General features: G+C 41.3%; 1 protein-coding gene across 1 annotated transcript in view; it reads left to right on the plus strand.

Moving 5' to 3' along the window:
* The window catches only part of CSMD1 (CUB and Sushi multiple domains 1), a 2,397,241-nt gene that overhangs the window by 2,356,871 nt on the left and 25,172 nt on the right, over nucleotides 1–15,198 (plus strand). Inside the window, exon 68 of the mRNA XM_033936341.1 lies at nucleotides 2,220–2,307. Within this exon, the coding sequence (XP_033792232.1) occupies nucleotides 2,220–2,307 (88 nt within the window). The remainder of the gene's footprint in view (nucleotides 1–2,219; nucleotides 2,308–15,198) is intronic.

Below are 15,198 nucleotides of genomic sequence, written 5' to 3' on the forward strand. Positions count from 1 at the left end.
AGAGGAGATTATTGCGGAATCGACCGTCCTAGGCTTCAAGAGCAAACTAGATGCATATCTCCTTAAGAGAGGCATATAAAGATATGGTGGACTAAAAATTACGCCAGGTGTACACCTGGCGGGGCCTCCGCGTGTGCGGATCGCCGGACTTGATGGACCGAAGGTCTGATCCGGAGATGGCAGTTCTTATGTTCTTATGTTCTTAGGACTGTGGAACTTATGCCTATTTCAGAGAGTTGGAAGATTAAGATATCATGATGGACGATGTTGAAAGCTGCAGAGAGGTCGAATTGTAGAAGTACAGCGAATTTGTTGCGAGAATGAAGTTGTTGTACCTTAGAGATTAATGAGGCTAATAGGGATTTGGTGCTGAAGTCGGGTCTGAAGCCGAATTGGTAGGGTAGGAGAATAGAGAATCTTTCTAGGTAGGATGAGAGTTGAGTGGATATGATGAATTCTAACATCTTGGTTAGGAGAGGGATGTTTGCTATTGGACGGTAATTGGAGGGAATAAAGGGATCAAGGTCGGTCTTTTTCAGTAGAAGGGTTAGGGCACTATGTCCCATTTCGAGGAGAAAAGGCCCGATGTTAGAGCAGCGTTTATAAGTTTGGTGAGGGAAGTGATGGCCTGTGTAGAGCATTAGAGCATTTAACTCGCTGGCCCATGGTAGAAACCTCTAGTGCCATTTAGTACAACCCAGCGTAAAATATCTAATATATTTTTGTTGAATAGTTTAGGGTTTCTTGGAATTAAGGAGTCCTTTTACTAAGCAGCGCTAAAAATAGGTCTTGTCCACATAACATGCTAAGGCCACTTTTAACACTGCAGGTAAATGGTCAAATTTTCTATTTCTGCAATAATAGCCAGGTGTTAATTTTGGCCCCCTTTTACTAAGCCGCGGTAAAGGTTTCTACTGAGGGACTAAATACTCCGACACTGCTCCAACGCTCATAGGAATTTTATGAGCGTCGGAGCAGTGTCCAAGCATTTAGTGATTCGGGCTGCGGTAGAAACCTGTACCATAGCTTAGTAAAAGGGTGGGTAAGTCACTAACATGAGCACTTAACTGACACCTGTTTTGTAGACGGTAGGGGCTCATGTGCTAATCCCACACTAATCAGTTAGCATGTGGCAATACCCATGAACTAACAGATTAGGATAGCCACATCTACTCTCTGCCCCAAACACACACTCAGCACAAAAAAATAAAAATAAAATTTTAGCATACAGATAGCACATACAAATGTAAAAACTAGAAACATAGAAACATAGAATATGACGGCAGAAAAGGGCCTACGGCCCAACAAGTCTGCCCACTCAAATAACCCTCCCCTCTAAGTTCCTCTTTGAAGTGAGCCCAAGTGTTGATCCCATTTGATCTTAAAATCAGTCACGTTACTGGCCTCAACTACCTGAAGTGGAAGATTATTCCAACGGTCGACTACTCTTTCGGTGAAGAAGTACTTCCTAGTGTCACCATGGAATCTCCCGCCTCTGATTTTCAGCGGATGCCCCCTTGTCGCTGTAGGGCCTGTATGGAAGAAGATATCTTCTTCCACCTCAATGCGGCCAGTAACGTATTTGAACGTCTCTATCATGTCACCCCTCTCTCTGCGTTCCTCAAGAGAGTAAAGGTGCCTGAGCATGCCCCTGGTAGTGCATTTTAAACTGCAGCTTAGTAGAAGGGCTGTTAAGCTGGATATAGTATACTGTATTTTGCAGATAAAAATTATTAGAAAGATATTAACGCCCCCTTTTACAAAACGGCAAAAGTGTTTCTTAGCGCTGGCTGGCATGCTGAATGCTATGTGCTGCTCTGATGCTCATGGGAACTCTATGGGCTCCTTTTACTAAGCTGCGTTAGGGCTTTAACATGCGGACTAGCACATGGTAGACTTTAACGCCAGCATTTAGCTGTCAGTTCTAGAAGCGTAGCGTGCAGTATAGCGCGTGGTAATTTTCTGCGTGCACTAAAAACGCTAGTGCACCTTAGTAAAAGGAACCCTATGAGTGTCAGAGCAACACACAACATTCAGCGTTCTGGCTGGCGCCAAAAACCACTTTCATGGTTTTGTAAAAGGGTGGGTAAGTTAATATTAAAATTACTGTACAGTAATTCAGTATGATATACTCATATAAGAATAAATTGTGCTTTTGTATTTTTTGCTGCAATGATTTTTTAAAAAATTTATTTACTATTTTATTCTTTATTCTCTAGGTGTCTTCAGGGATTAAAGAAGGAGTATTTAAATATCAAGGAGAAATATACATAAAAGACTTTGGAAAGTTTATGCTTCAAAGAAAAAGTAAGAAATGATTCTAAGGCATCTATTATTATTGTATTATGTTTTTAATTATTTTATTGTAACATACATTGGGCATTGGCTTACCCATAGAAAGGTATGGCTTATAATGAAATGATATTATATTATAATTACAAATCATTTTAGTTTAGCTCAGTGGTGACATGCAGAATAGCATTTTAAAAAGGATGTTCAAATCTGGAAATGCGAAGGGATATCTCAAAATCTACTAGTATTTTAGAAAGGATCTCCTTATATAAAGCACGCCTAAACCCTTAAGGGAGAATTCATCACTGTGTGCTACTGTTAAGATGGGTTATTTTACCACACATTCCTATCTCCTTTGCTACAATAGAGAAGAGAAGAAGCACACCATCCTTACTATATACAGGGAATTTAGTCAAAATTGATGGCAGGATAAATGCAGTATCTTACCAGAAAATATTGGAGGAGAATTTGCATTTATCAGCCAGAAAGCTGCACACGGAGGATACTTGGACTTTCCAATATGACAATGATCTGAAACATAAGACCAAGTTGGCCCTTCAGTATCTGCAGCAAAAAAAAAAGGGAAGGTTCTGGAGTGCGCATCACAATCTCACGACCAAGTAAATTTGTTACTTTGTCAGGGTTTTTTTTTTCAAATTTACGTCTTCTTACTTTATATTTTGCACAGTATTAATAGATGTGTCACTGTTATTGTTTGTTTTGTTACATTGTATGCAGAGTCTGGCTTCTTGGCAGTTCAGTTTAACTTTTGTCTACATATTTCTATTTTAGTTTGTAGATGCTTATTCTATGCTTGGTGAGGGTCTGTTTGTGTGAAAGAGGCCAGTTATTCTGATAGCATTGTAAAGCATACTTAAACATTTATTAGGAAGCACTCTGAAGGAGTAATTTTTAAATGATTTAACATTGGGACAAAAAACATGTGGAGGGTCATAATAAAAAAAAAAGTCCAAGTCCACTTTTGGCCTAAGGCCCTAAACATTGAAAGTAGAATCAGGGAAAATGTCCATTCTCAAAAATAAAGTCCAAAAGGAGGTTTTTTTGATAATGGCCTGCCTCTACGTTTAGCTGTTTAAACGCCCAGACCACCACTTCATCTACACTTACCACATATAATAAACCCCAAAAAAGTCTAAGTCCCAAACACCCTAAGCCAGGTCTTTTAGGCGAAGGAGGAGCCAGTCCTTCGCCTAAAAGCTGGATTCTGTAACCGGTGTCTTGTCAAAAAGTACACCGGTTATAGAATCCACCCCCACCCCAGTGGCAGGCTCATCTCCCCTGCTGTGATAGCGATACCACCAAGTGCCGCCAAATGCAGCACTTGGGATCGCTATCGCAGCCAGCTTTGGTTATGGATACTTGGACGATCAGGCTTTTGAACTGTGATTGACTTGAAGTGGAGTTGAGATAGATAGAGGCAATTAGATGTTCATTATCATTGCATGGAAACCTACATGGAAAATCCCATGTTAAAAATGGAGCTAGGAAGATATTAAATAAGAGGGGAGAGAGAATTGATCCTTGGGGAATACCATAATCTAGTTTGAACGGTTTTGAGGAGGTTTTTTCAATGGCTACTTTGGAGGAATAATCTGTGAAATAGGAAGAAAACCAGTCTAAAGCAGTGTCTCATATTCCTATAGATTTTAATCTATTCAGGAGAAATGTGTAATCTATTGTATCGAATACTGCAGAAAGATCTAAAGAAATACAGTAAGTAGCACTGATTTCCTATGGTCAATGTATGACAGGATCAAAGTAGTGAGTCCAATAAGGGAATATTCAGTGGAGTGTTTCAATCTAAATCCTGTTTGATATGGGTGAAGCACGTTTGTTTTTTCAACGAAATCCGATATTTGACTGAATACAATCTTTTTGATTATCTTAGATAGAAAGGGGAGATTTGCAATTGGTCAGTAGTTTGCACAATCTGTGCTGAAAGAGTTATAATCTCTGGTTTTAGGATGAATTACTGATCTTTTTAATGTCGTGGACAACTGCCCTAGTATTAAGCTATTTTTCACCATGCTGTGAATGAACGGTCCAAAGGTTGTGAAGTAGCATTTCAGAATGATAGGAGGGATTGGGTACAGAGCTAATCCTCTTATGTTCATATTTTTTATTAGTTGTTAATGTCTTTTATTGTCGGGAATAGGAATATTGAAAATTTGCTAAATGGTAGATTTAAAGATTCAGTCAGCAGGTCTTGGGAATAATCTAATGAGTAATTTGTGAATTGTCTGTGTATTTGCTTTATTTTTTTGTAAAGTGCTAAATCTTGAGCAGAAGGGCTTTTGTCTTCATTTGTAGCTGGCTTCATTTTTGTTGTGAGTGATTGAATAGAGGGTAGAAGTATTCTTAGCTTTAGAAATGTTTTTAATAATTATTATTTTTTGCTTGGATTATTGACAACTTGTAAAAATTTGCTTTCTCTTTATAGAGATTTAAAGTGGTCATAAATTTGTGCTTTCGCCATCTCCGTTCAACGGATTGTACTTGTTTAAGTAGTTTCAACTCGGCTGTATACCAAGGTTGTTTGTTGTATCCTTCTGAGCGTGTAACCTGATTGGGGCAAGCATGATTTGAAGTCACCTAGATTTAATTGAAAGTTAGATGCATCAATGTTATCTAGGTTTCTAAAGGTATATGTTTTGTGAGTTGTTTCTTGAATGGATAATGATTCCTGAAAAGAAAAAAATTATCAGAGTAATCAGTCCATGGTAAAAAAAAAGGAATTGGATTTCATGGAGAAAATGGAGCTGATTGTCATGGGAATGAAGATCATATCAAGATTGTGGCCTGCGGAGTGGGTTGGACTTAAGATTAAAGGTATTAAGTTGAGATCTGCTGTAAGAGTTAGCAGATCTGTGGTAAATAGATTATTTTTGTCATCAAAATGAATTCTAAATTTTCCTAGTATGACAGGGTTCTGAACTGAGATACAGTATTCGAAAATAGTCAATTGAAGTAATATAAGGGTATATCTAGTGATGAGAGGTGGAAGGTATGTTAAAAGCAAATCCAGAGGGGGTTCTGTGGCCATGCTGAATTGAAGGTATTCAAGAGAGTTGTGCATGGAAGATTGTCTAATGTAGATTTTTAGTGAAGATTGATAAATTAAAGCTATGCCTTCTCATTTTCTACCATTTCGATTGCTAGTGTGAAAAGAAAATCCAGGTGGGCTTGCTTGAGATAAATATGCTTCTTCACCGTCTCTGAGCCATGTTTCAGTTAAACATAAAAGATTAAGGATAAATTGTTGAATGATGTCACTTATGAGAGGAAATTTATTTCTGAGCGATCTAGTGTTAACAAGTCTAAACAAAAGTTTGTTTGTTTTTTGAGGAGCATAAGCCGATTATGGAGCATTAGATGTAGGAATTCTAATTTGTCAGACTCTAGGATGTGGAGCATTATACAGTAGTTAGAATAGTTGGTGGGGTATGGGCAGCAACCCCCACATAACTGGGATATTAGAGTTAGAGTCTATCATGGTTTGGAGAAAAATAAGAAGGAAAATTGGTGTAAGAGTAGTTAACCAGAAGAGTTGTATTTATTTTCATTTATCTGTGCTTTTAATTATTACCTCTGCTTTTAATTGTTCAGAAATCTCTCTTTTCCCTCAGAGATCGCCCCTTACCTGGAAGTCATCCTAGTAGTATTTCACTCTTAAATTGGAGCTCTCTACGGCACACGCCGCAAAGGTGCTTACTTAAGGAACAGATCATGCTCCTTAGGGCACTCCTTCATGCGCAAAATGAGGGCACAATTAAACTACCCAAAATGCCACCAGTTCTAAAACGCCTGGCTTTTCGATCACATGTCCATGGCTAACCGGGCATATTCAGCAGCTTTTCAATGGATGGTGCCACTGAAATGCCTGGTTAATGTCCAAGCCAAAACGAGCTATTTTGGACGCATTCCAAGGGTGGAGTCGGCACTTAGTTAAATGCCAATTATCAGTTAAGATAGCTGCATAAATAGGACCACATAAAACACAGTCCTGTCTTTATGAGGCTGTTCTTAGTCAGTTCATTGCTGAATATCACACTTAAACTGGCTATGTTTTTTCTTGCTTCATATACCCAGAAACTCAATTTCAGAGCCCAGACACAGTCTGGCATTGAATTTTCAGTTACAATGCCAGTAATAGTCAGCAAAAGGCTGGTCACTGCTGGTGGTACACCATGAATAGCGCACAGGATAATTGCGCCCCAACAAGTGCACGTATGAGGGGAGCGGGATTTTTGGGGTGCAATTGTAAGTGTAGTGGGGGGGTTTGCATCCCCCTGAACGAGAGCACGATTATAGTGGAGGGGTCACACACACACAAACACACCTAACAGAGCAGAAATGGGAAGGCTTCAGGAGGAGAGCGTGAGTTGTAAGTGTGGTGGGGGGTTCCCCCCTCCACATACACCCTCAAAAAGAGCATGAGTGTATGGGGGGTTCACCCCCCAAAAAAAACGTCGGGCAGCAGCAGCAGACACTGTTCACTCGAGCTGCAGTTTTCTATAGAATGTGTTGAAAATTTTTGTGGATTTTGTACGATCTGATTACCACAAGACTCCTGAGGCAGGCCCTTGTGGGCCGAAACACGATCGTGTCAAGTCCATCATAATAAAAGAGACTGAGCACCAATTGGTCACCTTTGTTGATTTGTTTACTGTTCACTGGTGTGAAGGCAGTTTCTCCTGTTTGTTTTCCATGTGTCCCTATATCTACCTTAATCTAACCTGCCCTGCTTCTCTGACTGACTCATTCCTCACCTCACACCTATACCTTATAGACCCCCTGCCATCCCACTTCTCGTACATGTCTCTCCTTCTTCCTTCCATTTCCACCTACTCACTCATGTTGCTCTCTGTCGCTGTGCAGTTTCTTTCTGTCTGTCCCATGTGCCAGGAGCTGCAGAGTGAATGCTGATTGTCTTACTTGTGTCTGTCTGCTACATCTGAGGGAGGAGGTTGAGTGATTGAGGATTGCTCTTGCTGGCTATGTTTGGGAAATTGATTGCCCGGGGGTTATCTGTCTAGGGAGGGGAGCACAACCTTTGGTAGGCAGTGGTAGTTAGCAGGGTAGTGAACTGCACCTGTGGTGGTATGTCATGGATAGAATTAATGCACTGATGGTGGATGAAGTTCTGTGGGAGGAAGAGAGAGATCAGAGAGGGCCCCACAGGAGATACCCCTGCATGAGAGTCTTCAGGGTTCCCCCTTCTTCCTATTTATTTTAGTATTTATATACCACTTATAGCCTAAGTAGTTTACATTCAGGTACTCAAGCATTTTTCCCTATCTGTCCCAGTGAACTCAAACTGTATTATTGTGACTTCCCAGGGTCACAAGGAGCAGCATGGGATTTGAATCTACAACCTTAGGGTGCTGAAGCTCTAGCTCTAACCACTGTGCCACACACTCCTAGATCTCACGGACCAGAAATGTATAGATAGATACTGTTGTGACAAGGCAGCTATAAAGGATCTCTGTCAGCAACTAAAACCCCTCCTGCAGGCATAACCACATACCGGTTCACCTCAAGGTTACCGCTTCCCTTTTATTCCTAGCCACCGGGAGCTTCCAGTCTGTCCTAGCAGCCAGGACTCACCCAGCCCGCCATCTCAAACTTCTTCATCCAGTTCCTACAAGCCTTTTTCACCCATACCCAGAACTACATCACCATCCCAATCCCCACCTCCCAGGCCCTATGGATCACCATGGATGAGATCTACACAATTGCCCACTTCCCTTTGGTCACAGGCATCATAGACTGCAAACACATCACATTCAGACTCCTCCAGGTGGACAAAAGTATGTACAGAAACAGGAAAGCATTCCATTTGATGAACATGCAAGTTGTGTGCAATGCTTAAGTGAAAATAGTAGATGTGTGTGCCCAATATCCTGGCTCTACCCACAATGCCTACATCTTACAGCATTGTGGAATCTGCAGGAGAGCAACATGAGAGGAGTTCAACTGCTGTTGGCTGCTAGGTAAGCACCACAGGAGTAGGGTGGCCAACTCTGTTAGGTAGGCTGGGCCATTCCCTCTTAGGCTCTTAAAGGCAGTGATGCCTAATTTAAACTTGATCCTTGTAGTTATGGGCAGCCAATGTAGTTTCATATAGTTTGGCTCTAGGTATTCCAATTTCCATAATCCGTATACGAGTCTTACAGCTGCATTTTGAACTAGTTTAAGATGCAATAGTAACGTTTTAGAGCAGAGAACCAGTGTTACATTAGTCTATTCGAGGTAGGATTAAGGCTTGCACTAAGATTAGGAAGGCCTCTGTTTCAAAGTATTTTCTGATTGATCTTAGCTTTCTCATCACAGGGAAAGATTGTTTTATTATAATAACCACCAATCCATGAAAAGCCATGCGCAATAAATAATTATTGATTGTACATGGCTTTTCATAGATAGGTGGTTATCAATTTCTACTCCTAAGATTCGGGGTTGTAGTTTGTCACCTCCCACAAGCTCCTGATCACTGCAGCGAGCTGTGTTCCAAGTGACCTTGACTGCTCCCAGCATGTACCCTTTAAACAGGGAGTTCTTCAGACCTTCTTAGGCAACCGCCTAAGGTAAAAACAATATAGTCAATGTTCTCAGAGGAATCAGGTAAGGGAACAAGAAAGTCTCACACCTCCAAGAATGTCAGGAAAAATAAAGATGTATTTTATTTTTATACTTCTGGTTACTTTGTCTAGGTATTGATAGCAAATTGCAGTATTTTCAATACAAGTTGTAGAATACTTCAAACACAGAGCTTCAGGCTAACCTGGCCTCCCTGGCTTTACACACACCAGCCTGGCTCTAATTCCAAAATACCAAATCAAAACAAACACTTTCGGCTGGACTCTAGTCTTTATATCACAGTCCTCTTCACTAGCCTTCTGTGTTTAGGAAAGCTACAGCAAAAATTTCCTCACCATGAAAGAGTAGAAGAGAGAAACAAACTACACTCCTGCAGTAAGGAAAAATAAAGTTTTACCAAAAATCAGAAAAAAAAAACCTGCTAATGTTGTAGCTCTGCTACGGAGTGCCTGCAGATAAGAAACTCTTCCTAAAAAGGAGCTCCACTGTGTTTGCCGTTCTGTCAGAATCTTATCTTCCCCTAATTAGCCTCCAGTTAGGCTGAGAGGGAAAACACAAAGGCTCTTACTAAAAAAAAAAAATATAAAAAAGCACAAAAAAATCCTTCTCTTTCCTCTGTTAAATCTTATTTCCTCTTCCTGCAGTTTTGTTTAAAATACTGTGTTTTAGGTGGTATAGAGCCTATATTTCTGGTGCCTGTGGCTCAGGGTGACTAAAGTAGGGAAAATCCTGTTATAAATCCTGTGTTTTAGGGTAGCACTGATAGAACCTGCAGTTTTGTTTAAAATACTGTGTTTTAGGTGGTATAGAGCCTATATTTCTGGTGCCTGTGGCTCAGGGTGACTAAAGTAGGGAAAATCTGTTATAAATCCTGTGTTTTAGGGTAGCACTGATAGAACCTGCATTTTTGTTTAAAATACTGTGTTTTAGGTGGTATAGAGCCTATATTTCTGGTGCCTGTGGCTCAGGGTGACTAAAGTAGGGAAATCTGTTATAAATCCTGTGTTTTAGGGTAGCACTGATAGAACCTGCAGTTTTGTTTAAAATACTGAGTTTTAGGTGGTATAGAGCCTATATTTCTGGTGCCTGTGGGGTGACTAAAGTAGGGAAAATCTGTTATAAATCCTGTGTTTTAGGGTAGCACTGATAGAACCTGCATTTTTGTTTAAAATACTGTGTTTTAGGTGGTATAGAGCCTATATTTCTGTCTTACCAGTATTCAGCCATTGTTTTCTGCTGATTAGGTGGAGAAGGGAGGGGTTCTGTTTTACTTCTAAGGTTAATTGCATTATCTTTGGGACATTGCTGAAACAAGGCTGCCCTGTGAACTTCTAAAAGCTAAGTTACTCACCATTTCATATTCTGCTCTTTTCACTGGTTTTCAGCATTATATCTGCTTAATTTCTCTTCTCCTCCCTGTTTCTTACTAAAAAAAAATATAAAAAAGCACAAAAAAATCCTTCTCTTTCCTCTGTTAAATCTTATTTCTTCTTCCTGCAGTTTTGTTTAAAATACTGTGTTTTAGGTGGTATAGAGCCTATATTTCTGCCTTACTAGTAGTCTTACTTATAGTCCCACCAACCCCAGGGACCACTATTCATATATAGAGACCCATATAATCAGGACTTCACAACCAATCAAGATGACCTTTATTCTATGCAATCACTGTGGTGCTTTAATTCCAAGACATACTATTTGGAGGCTTAAGGCTTGCCCCATCTGTCTTCAACTTGCCAGTATTAAGGAGGAGCTCTGCAAACTTAAACAGGAATTGAATACAATTAAAGCAGCTTCCATCACTCCACAAAATCATACCAACTTACCACCTCTACCTCAAAGAATAAAACAGCCCAGGAATAAATGGGTCACAGTAGGCTCAGGAAGACTGCGACATGTAACACAGAAACATCCACCTTCACTAATATTACCTCTACAGAATTCCTTCGCTCCACTAGTGCACTGCGATACTCAGGAAAACAGAAGGGAGGTGGGACTGGAACCAATGAAGGAAACTCAAGACAACAAGAGCACCCTAAGTACAAATAAAAAAGCCAAAAACAGAAAACTATTACTGTTGGGGGATTCCATCATCAGAGGCATTAACCTTGGAACACAGGGCGAGGAGTCCAAAATAGTGAAATGTCTTCCAGGATCCTCAGCTACCAGGAGTTCCAGGCAAATACTGACTATAATTAAGGAAGAAACTAAGGATTTTAACACTGATGTTGTTATCCATCTGGGAACAAATGACCTGGCCAACAACTCCACACTTGCAGCACAGAAAGCTTTTCGGGAGCTTGGTGAGGGCGTGAAACCTTTTGTAAAGACTTTAGCTTTTTCTGAAATACTGCCTGCATATGGAAAAGGAGAGCAAAGAATGAAAAACACAGAGGACTTTAATAGATGGCTCAGAGCCTGGTGTCATCAAGAAGGCTTCAGGTACATAGGAGGATGGGGAAATACATGGAAGGACAAGAAGCTATATTGCACTGATGGGCTACATATTACTACAGCAGGAAAAAGAAACCTTGCAGAGAAATTTAGACAATATTTTTCCAGGCATTTAAACTAGAAGGTGGGGGTGGTGTATGTACGAAGGACAATTATAGAGACCACCCCCGGCAAAAGAAAAGATGTGATAGTAGTAAAGGCTGCAACATAAGCAATATCAGCAACTCATTTCTTAATATTGCAACGGAAAGTGAAACGACACAAAAATCCATACGAAAAAGGAGATTATTGCTGAAAAATAGCTGGAAAGCGATGACCACAAATGCTCGCAGTCTAAGCAACAAAGTTCATGATCTGCAAGCCCTGATATTAGAGGCAGATCTAGATATTGTTGCTATCACAGAGACATGGTTCAGTGAATCACATGGATGGGATGCAAACATACCGGGATATAATCTTTTTAGGAAGGACAGAGATGGTCATAAAGGTGGAGGAGTAGCTCTCTATGTAAAGATCAATATCCAAGCGACCGAAATGCAAGGGACCTGGGGAGAGGAAGAAGCGATATGGATTGCTCTGAAAAGAGAAGATGGAACTTCTATCTACGTGGGTGTAGTCTACAGACCTCCGACTCAATCGCAGCAAATTGATAAGGATCTGATTGTGGATATCCAAAAGTTTGGAAGGAAAGAGGAGGTTCTGCTGTTGGGAGATTTCAACCTGCCGGATGCGGACTGGAATGTTCCGTCTGCGGAATCGGAAAGAAGTAGGGAGATTGTGGATGCCTTTCAAGAGGCTCTGCTCAGAGAAATGGTGATGGAACCCACAAGGGAAAAAGCGATATTGGATCTGGTCCTCACAAATGGAGAGAGTATCTCTAATGTTCGAGTGGGTGCTCACCTGGGTAGTAGCGATCATCAAACGGTTTGGTTTGATATAACGGCTAAAGTGGAGAGCGGCTGCACGATACTTAAAGTCCTAGATTTCAAACGTACGGACTTTAATGCAATGGGAAAGTACCTGAAGAAAGAGCTGTTAGGATGGGAGGACATAAGAGAAGTGGAAAGACAGTGGTCTAAGCTGAAAGGAGTGATAAAAATGGCTACGGACCTTTATGTGAAGAAAATCAATAAAAACAAAAGAAAAAAGAAGCCGATATGGTTCTCCAACCTAGTGGCTGAGAAAATAAAGGCGAAAGAGTTGGCATTCATGAAATATAAAAAAACCCAAGAAGAGGAGAGCAGAAAAGACTACAGGGTGAAACTGAAAGAAGCCAAGAGAGAGATACGTTTGGCGAAGGCACAGGCGGAAGAACAAATGGCTAAAAATGTAAAAAAGGGAGATAAAAATTTTTTCAGATATATTAGTGAAAGGAGGAAGATAAAAAATGGAATTGCTAGGCTAAAAGATGCTGGGAACAAATATGTGGAGAGTGATGAGGAGAAAGCAAATGTGCTAAACAAATACTTCTGTTCTGTGTTCACAGAAGAAAATCCTGGAGAAGGACCGAGATTGTCCGGCAAAGTTACACGAGAAAATGGAGTAGATTCTGCGCCGTTCACGGAGGAGGGTGTTTATGAGCAACTTGAAAAACTGAAGGTGGACAAAGCGATGGGACCAGACGGGATCCATCCCAGGATACTAAGGGAACTCAGAGAGGTTCTGGCGAGTCCTATTAAAGACTTGTTCAACAAATCTCTGGAGACGGGGGTGATTCCTGGGGATTGGAGGAGAGCGGATGTGGTCCCTATTCATAAAAGTGGTCACAGGGATGAAGCAGGAAACTACAGGCCGGTGAGCCTCACTTCAGTTGTTGGAAAAATAATGGAAGTGTTGCTGAAAGAAAGGATAGTGTATTTCCTTGAATCTAATGGGTTACAGGATCCGAGGCAACATGGCTTTACAAAAGGTAAATCGTGCCAAACGAACCTGATTGAATTTTTTGATTGGGTGACCAGAGAGCTGGATCGAGGACATATGCTAGATGTAATTTATTTGGATTTCAGCAAAGCCTTTGATACAGTTCCTCATAGGAGGCTGTTGAACAAACTTGAAGGGCTGAAGTTAGGACCCAAAGTGGTGAACTGGGTCAGAAACTGGCTGTCGGACAGACGCCAGAAGGTGGTGGTTAATGGAAGTCGCTGGAAGGAAGGAAAGGTGACTAGTGGAGTCCCTCAGGGTTCGGTGCTGGGGCCAATCCTGTTCAATATGTATGTAAGTGACATTGCTGAAGGGTTAGAAGGAAAAGTGTGCCTTTTTGCAGATGATACCAAGATTTGTAACAGAGTAGACACCGAAGAGGGAGTGGAAAATATGAAAAAGGATCTGCAAAAGTTAGAGGAATGGTCTAATGCCTGGCAACTAAAATTCAATGCAAAGAAATGCAGAGTAATGCATTTGGGGATTAATAATAGGAAGGAACCGTATATGCTGGGAGGAGAGAAGCTGATATGCACGGACGGGGAGAGGGACCTTGGGGTGATAGTGTCCGAAGATCTAAAGGCGAAAAAACAGTGTGACAAGGCAGTGGCTGCTGCCAGAAGGATTCTGGGCTGTATAAAGAGAGGCGTAGTCAGTAGAAGAAAGAAGGTGTTGATGCCCCTGTACAGGTCATTGGTGAGGCCCCACTTGGAGTATTGTGTTCAGTTTTGGAGACCGTATCTGGCGAAAGACGTAAGAAGACTTGAGGCGGTCCAGAGGAGGGCGACGAAAATGATAGGAGGCTTGCGCCAGAAGACGTATGAGGAGAGACTGGAAGCCCTGAATATGTATACCCTAGAGGAAAGGAGAGACAGGGGAGATATGATTCAGACGTTCAAATACTTAAAGGGTATTAACGTAGAACAAAATCTTTTCCAGAGAAAGGAAAATGGTAAAACCAGAGGACATAATTTGAGGTTGAGGGGTGGTAGATTCAGGGGCAATGTTAGGAAATTCTACTTTACGGAGAGGGTGGTGGATGCCTGGAATGCGCTCCCGAGAGAGGTGGTGGAGAGTAAAACTGTGACTGAGTTCAAAGAAGCGTGGGATGAACACAGAAGATTTAGAATCAGAAAATAATATTAAAGATTGAACTAGGCCAGTTACTGGGCAGACTTGTACGGTCTGTGTCTGTGTATGGCCGTTTGGAGGAGGATGGGCAGGGGAGGGCTTCAATGGCTGGGAGGGTGTAGATGGGCTGGAGTAAGTCTTAACAGAGATTTCGGCAGTTGGAACCCAAGCACAGTACCGGGTAAAGCTTTGGATTCTCGCCCAGAAATAGCTAAGAAGAAAAAAAAAAAAAAAAAATTTTTAAATTGAATCAGGTTGGGCAGACTGGATGGACCATTCGGGTCTTTATCTGCCGTCATCTACTATGTTACTATGTTACTATGTTACTCCTTAGTTTGCAATGTTATACAGTCTAATGTCACAGTGCAGGTATTGCAGTGCTCTCGAGTCTAGCTTTGATAAGCCCACAGAGTTCAGCATACAAGCAACTTTAGACTCAAAAGGTAAGAAACAAAAAAATAGTCAAACACTTCCAACCTTTTCTCAGTTGGTGTCCATTACCTCCAAACCCTCGCTAGGCAGACTTGTTACTTCAATGTTCATTGGTTCACAGTTTTGTAGCTGTCTCTCAGCTTCAGTCTCCAACACATCTGACATGTCCCAATCGTGGCTCAGTTCCCCTGGCTTCAGTTGAGGAGCAGTGTGCTCCCTCTCAAGCTCACACTGAAGCCTCCTCGGCTCCTCCTCCCCTCTGTGTCTCAGCTGCTCTGCTTTAACGTCCCTCAACTCGTCCCTCCCTGCTCTCAAGAGGGGGAAGGGAGAAAAATCTCTCTGCAACTGAGCCTG

The sequence above is a fragment of the Geotrypetes seraphini genome, chromosome 3 (genome assembly GCF_902459505.1).
Source record: "Geotrypetes seraphini chromosome 3, aGeoSer1.1, whole genome shotgun sequence".
Lineage (NCBI taxonomy): Eukaryota > Metazoa > Chordata > Amphibia > Gymnophiona > Dermophiidae > Geotrypetes > Geotrypetes seraphini.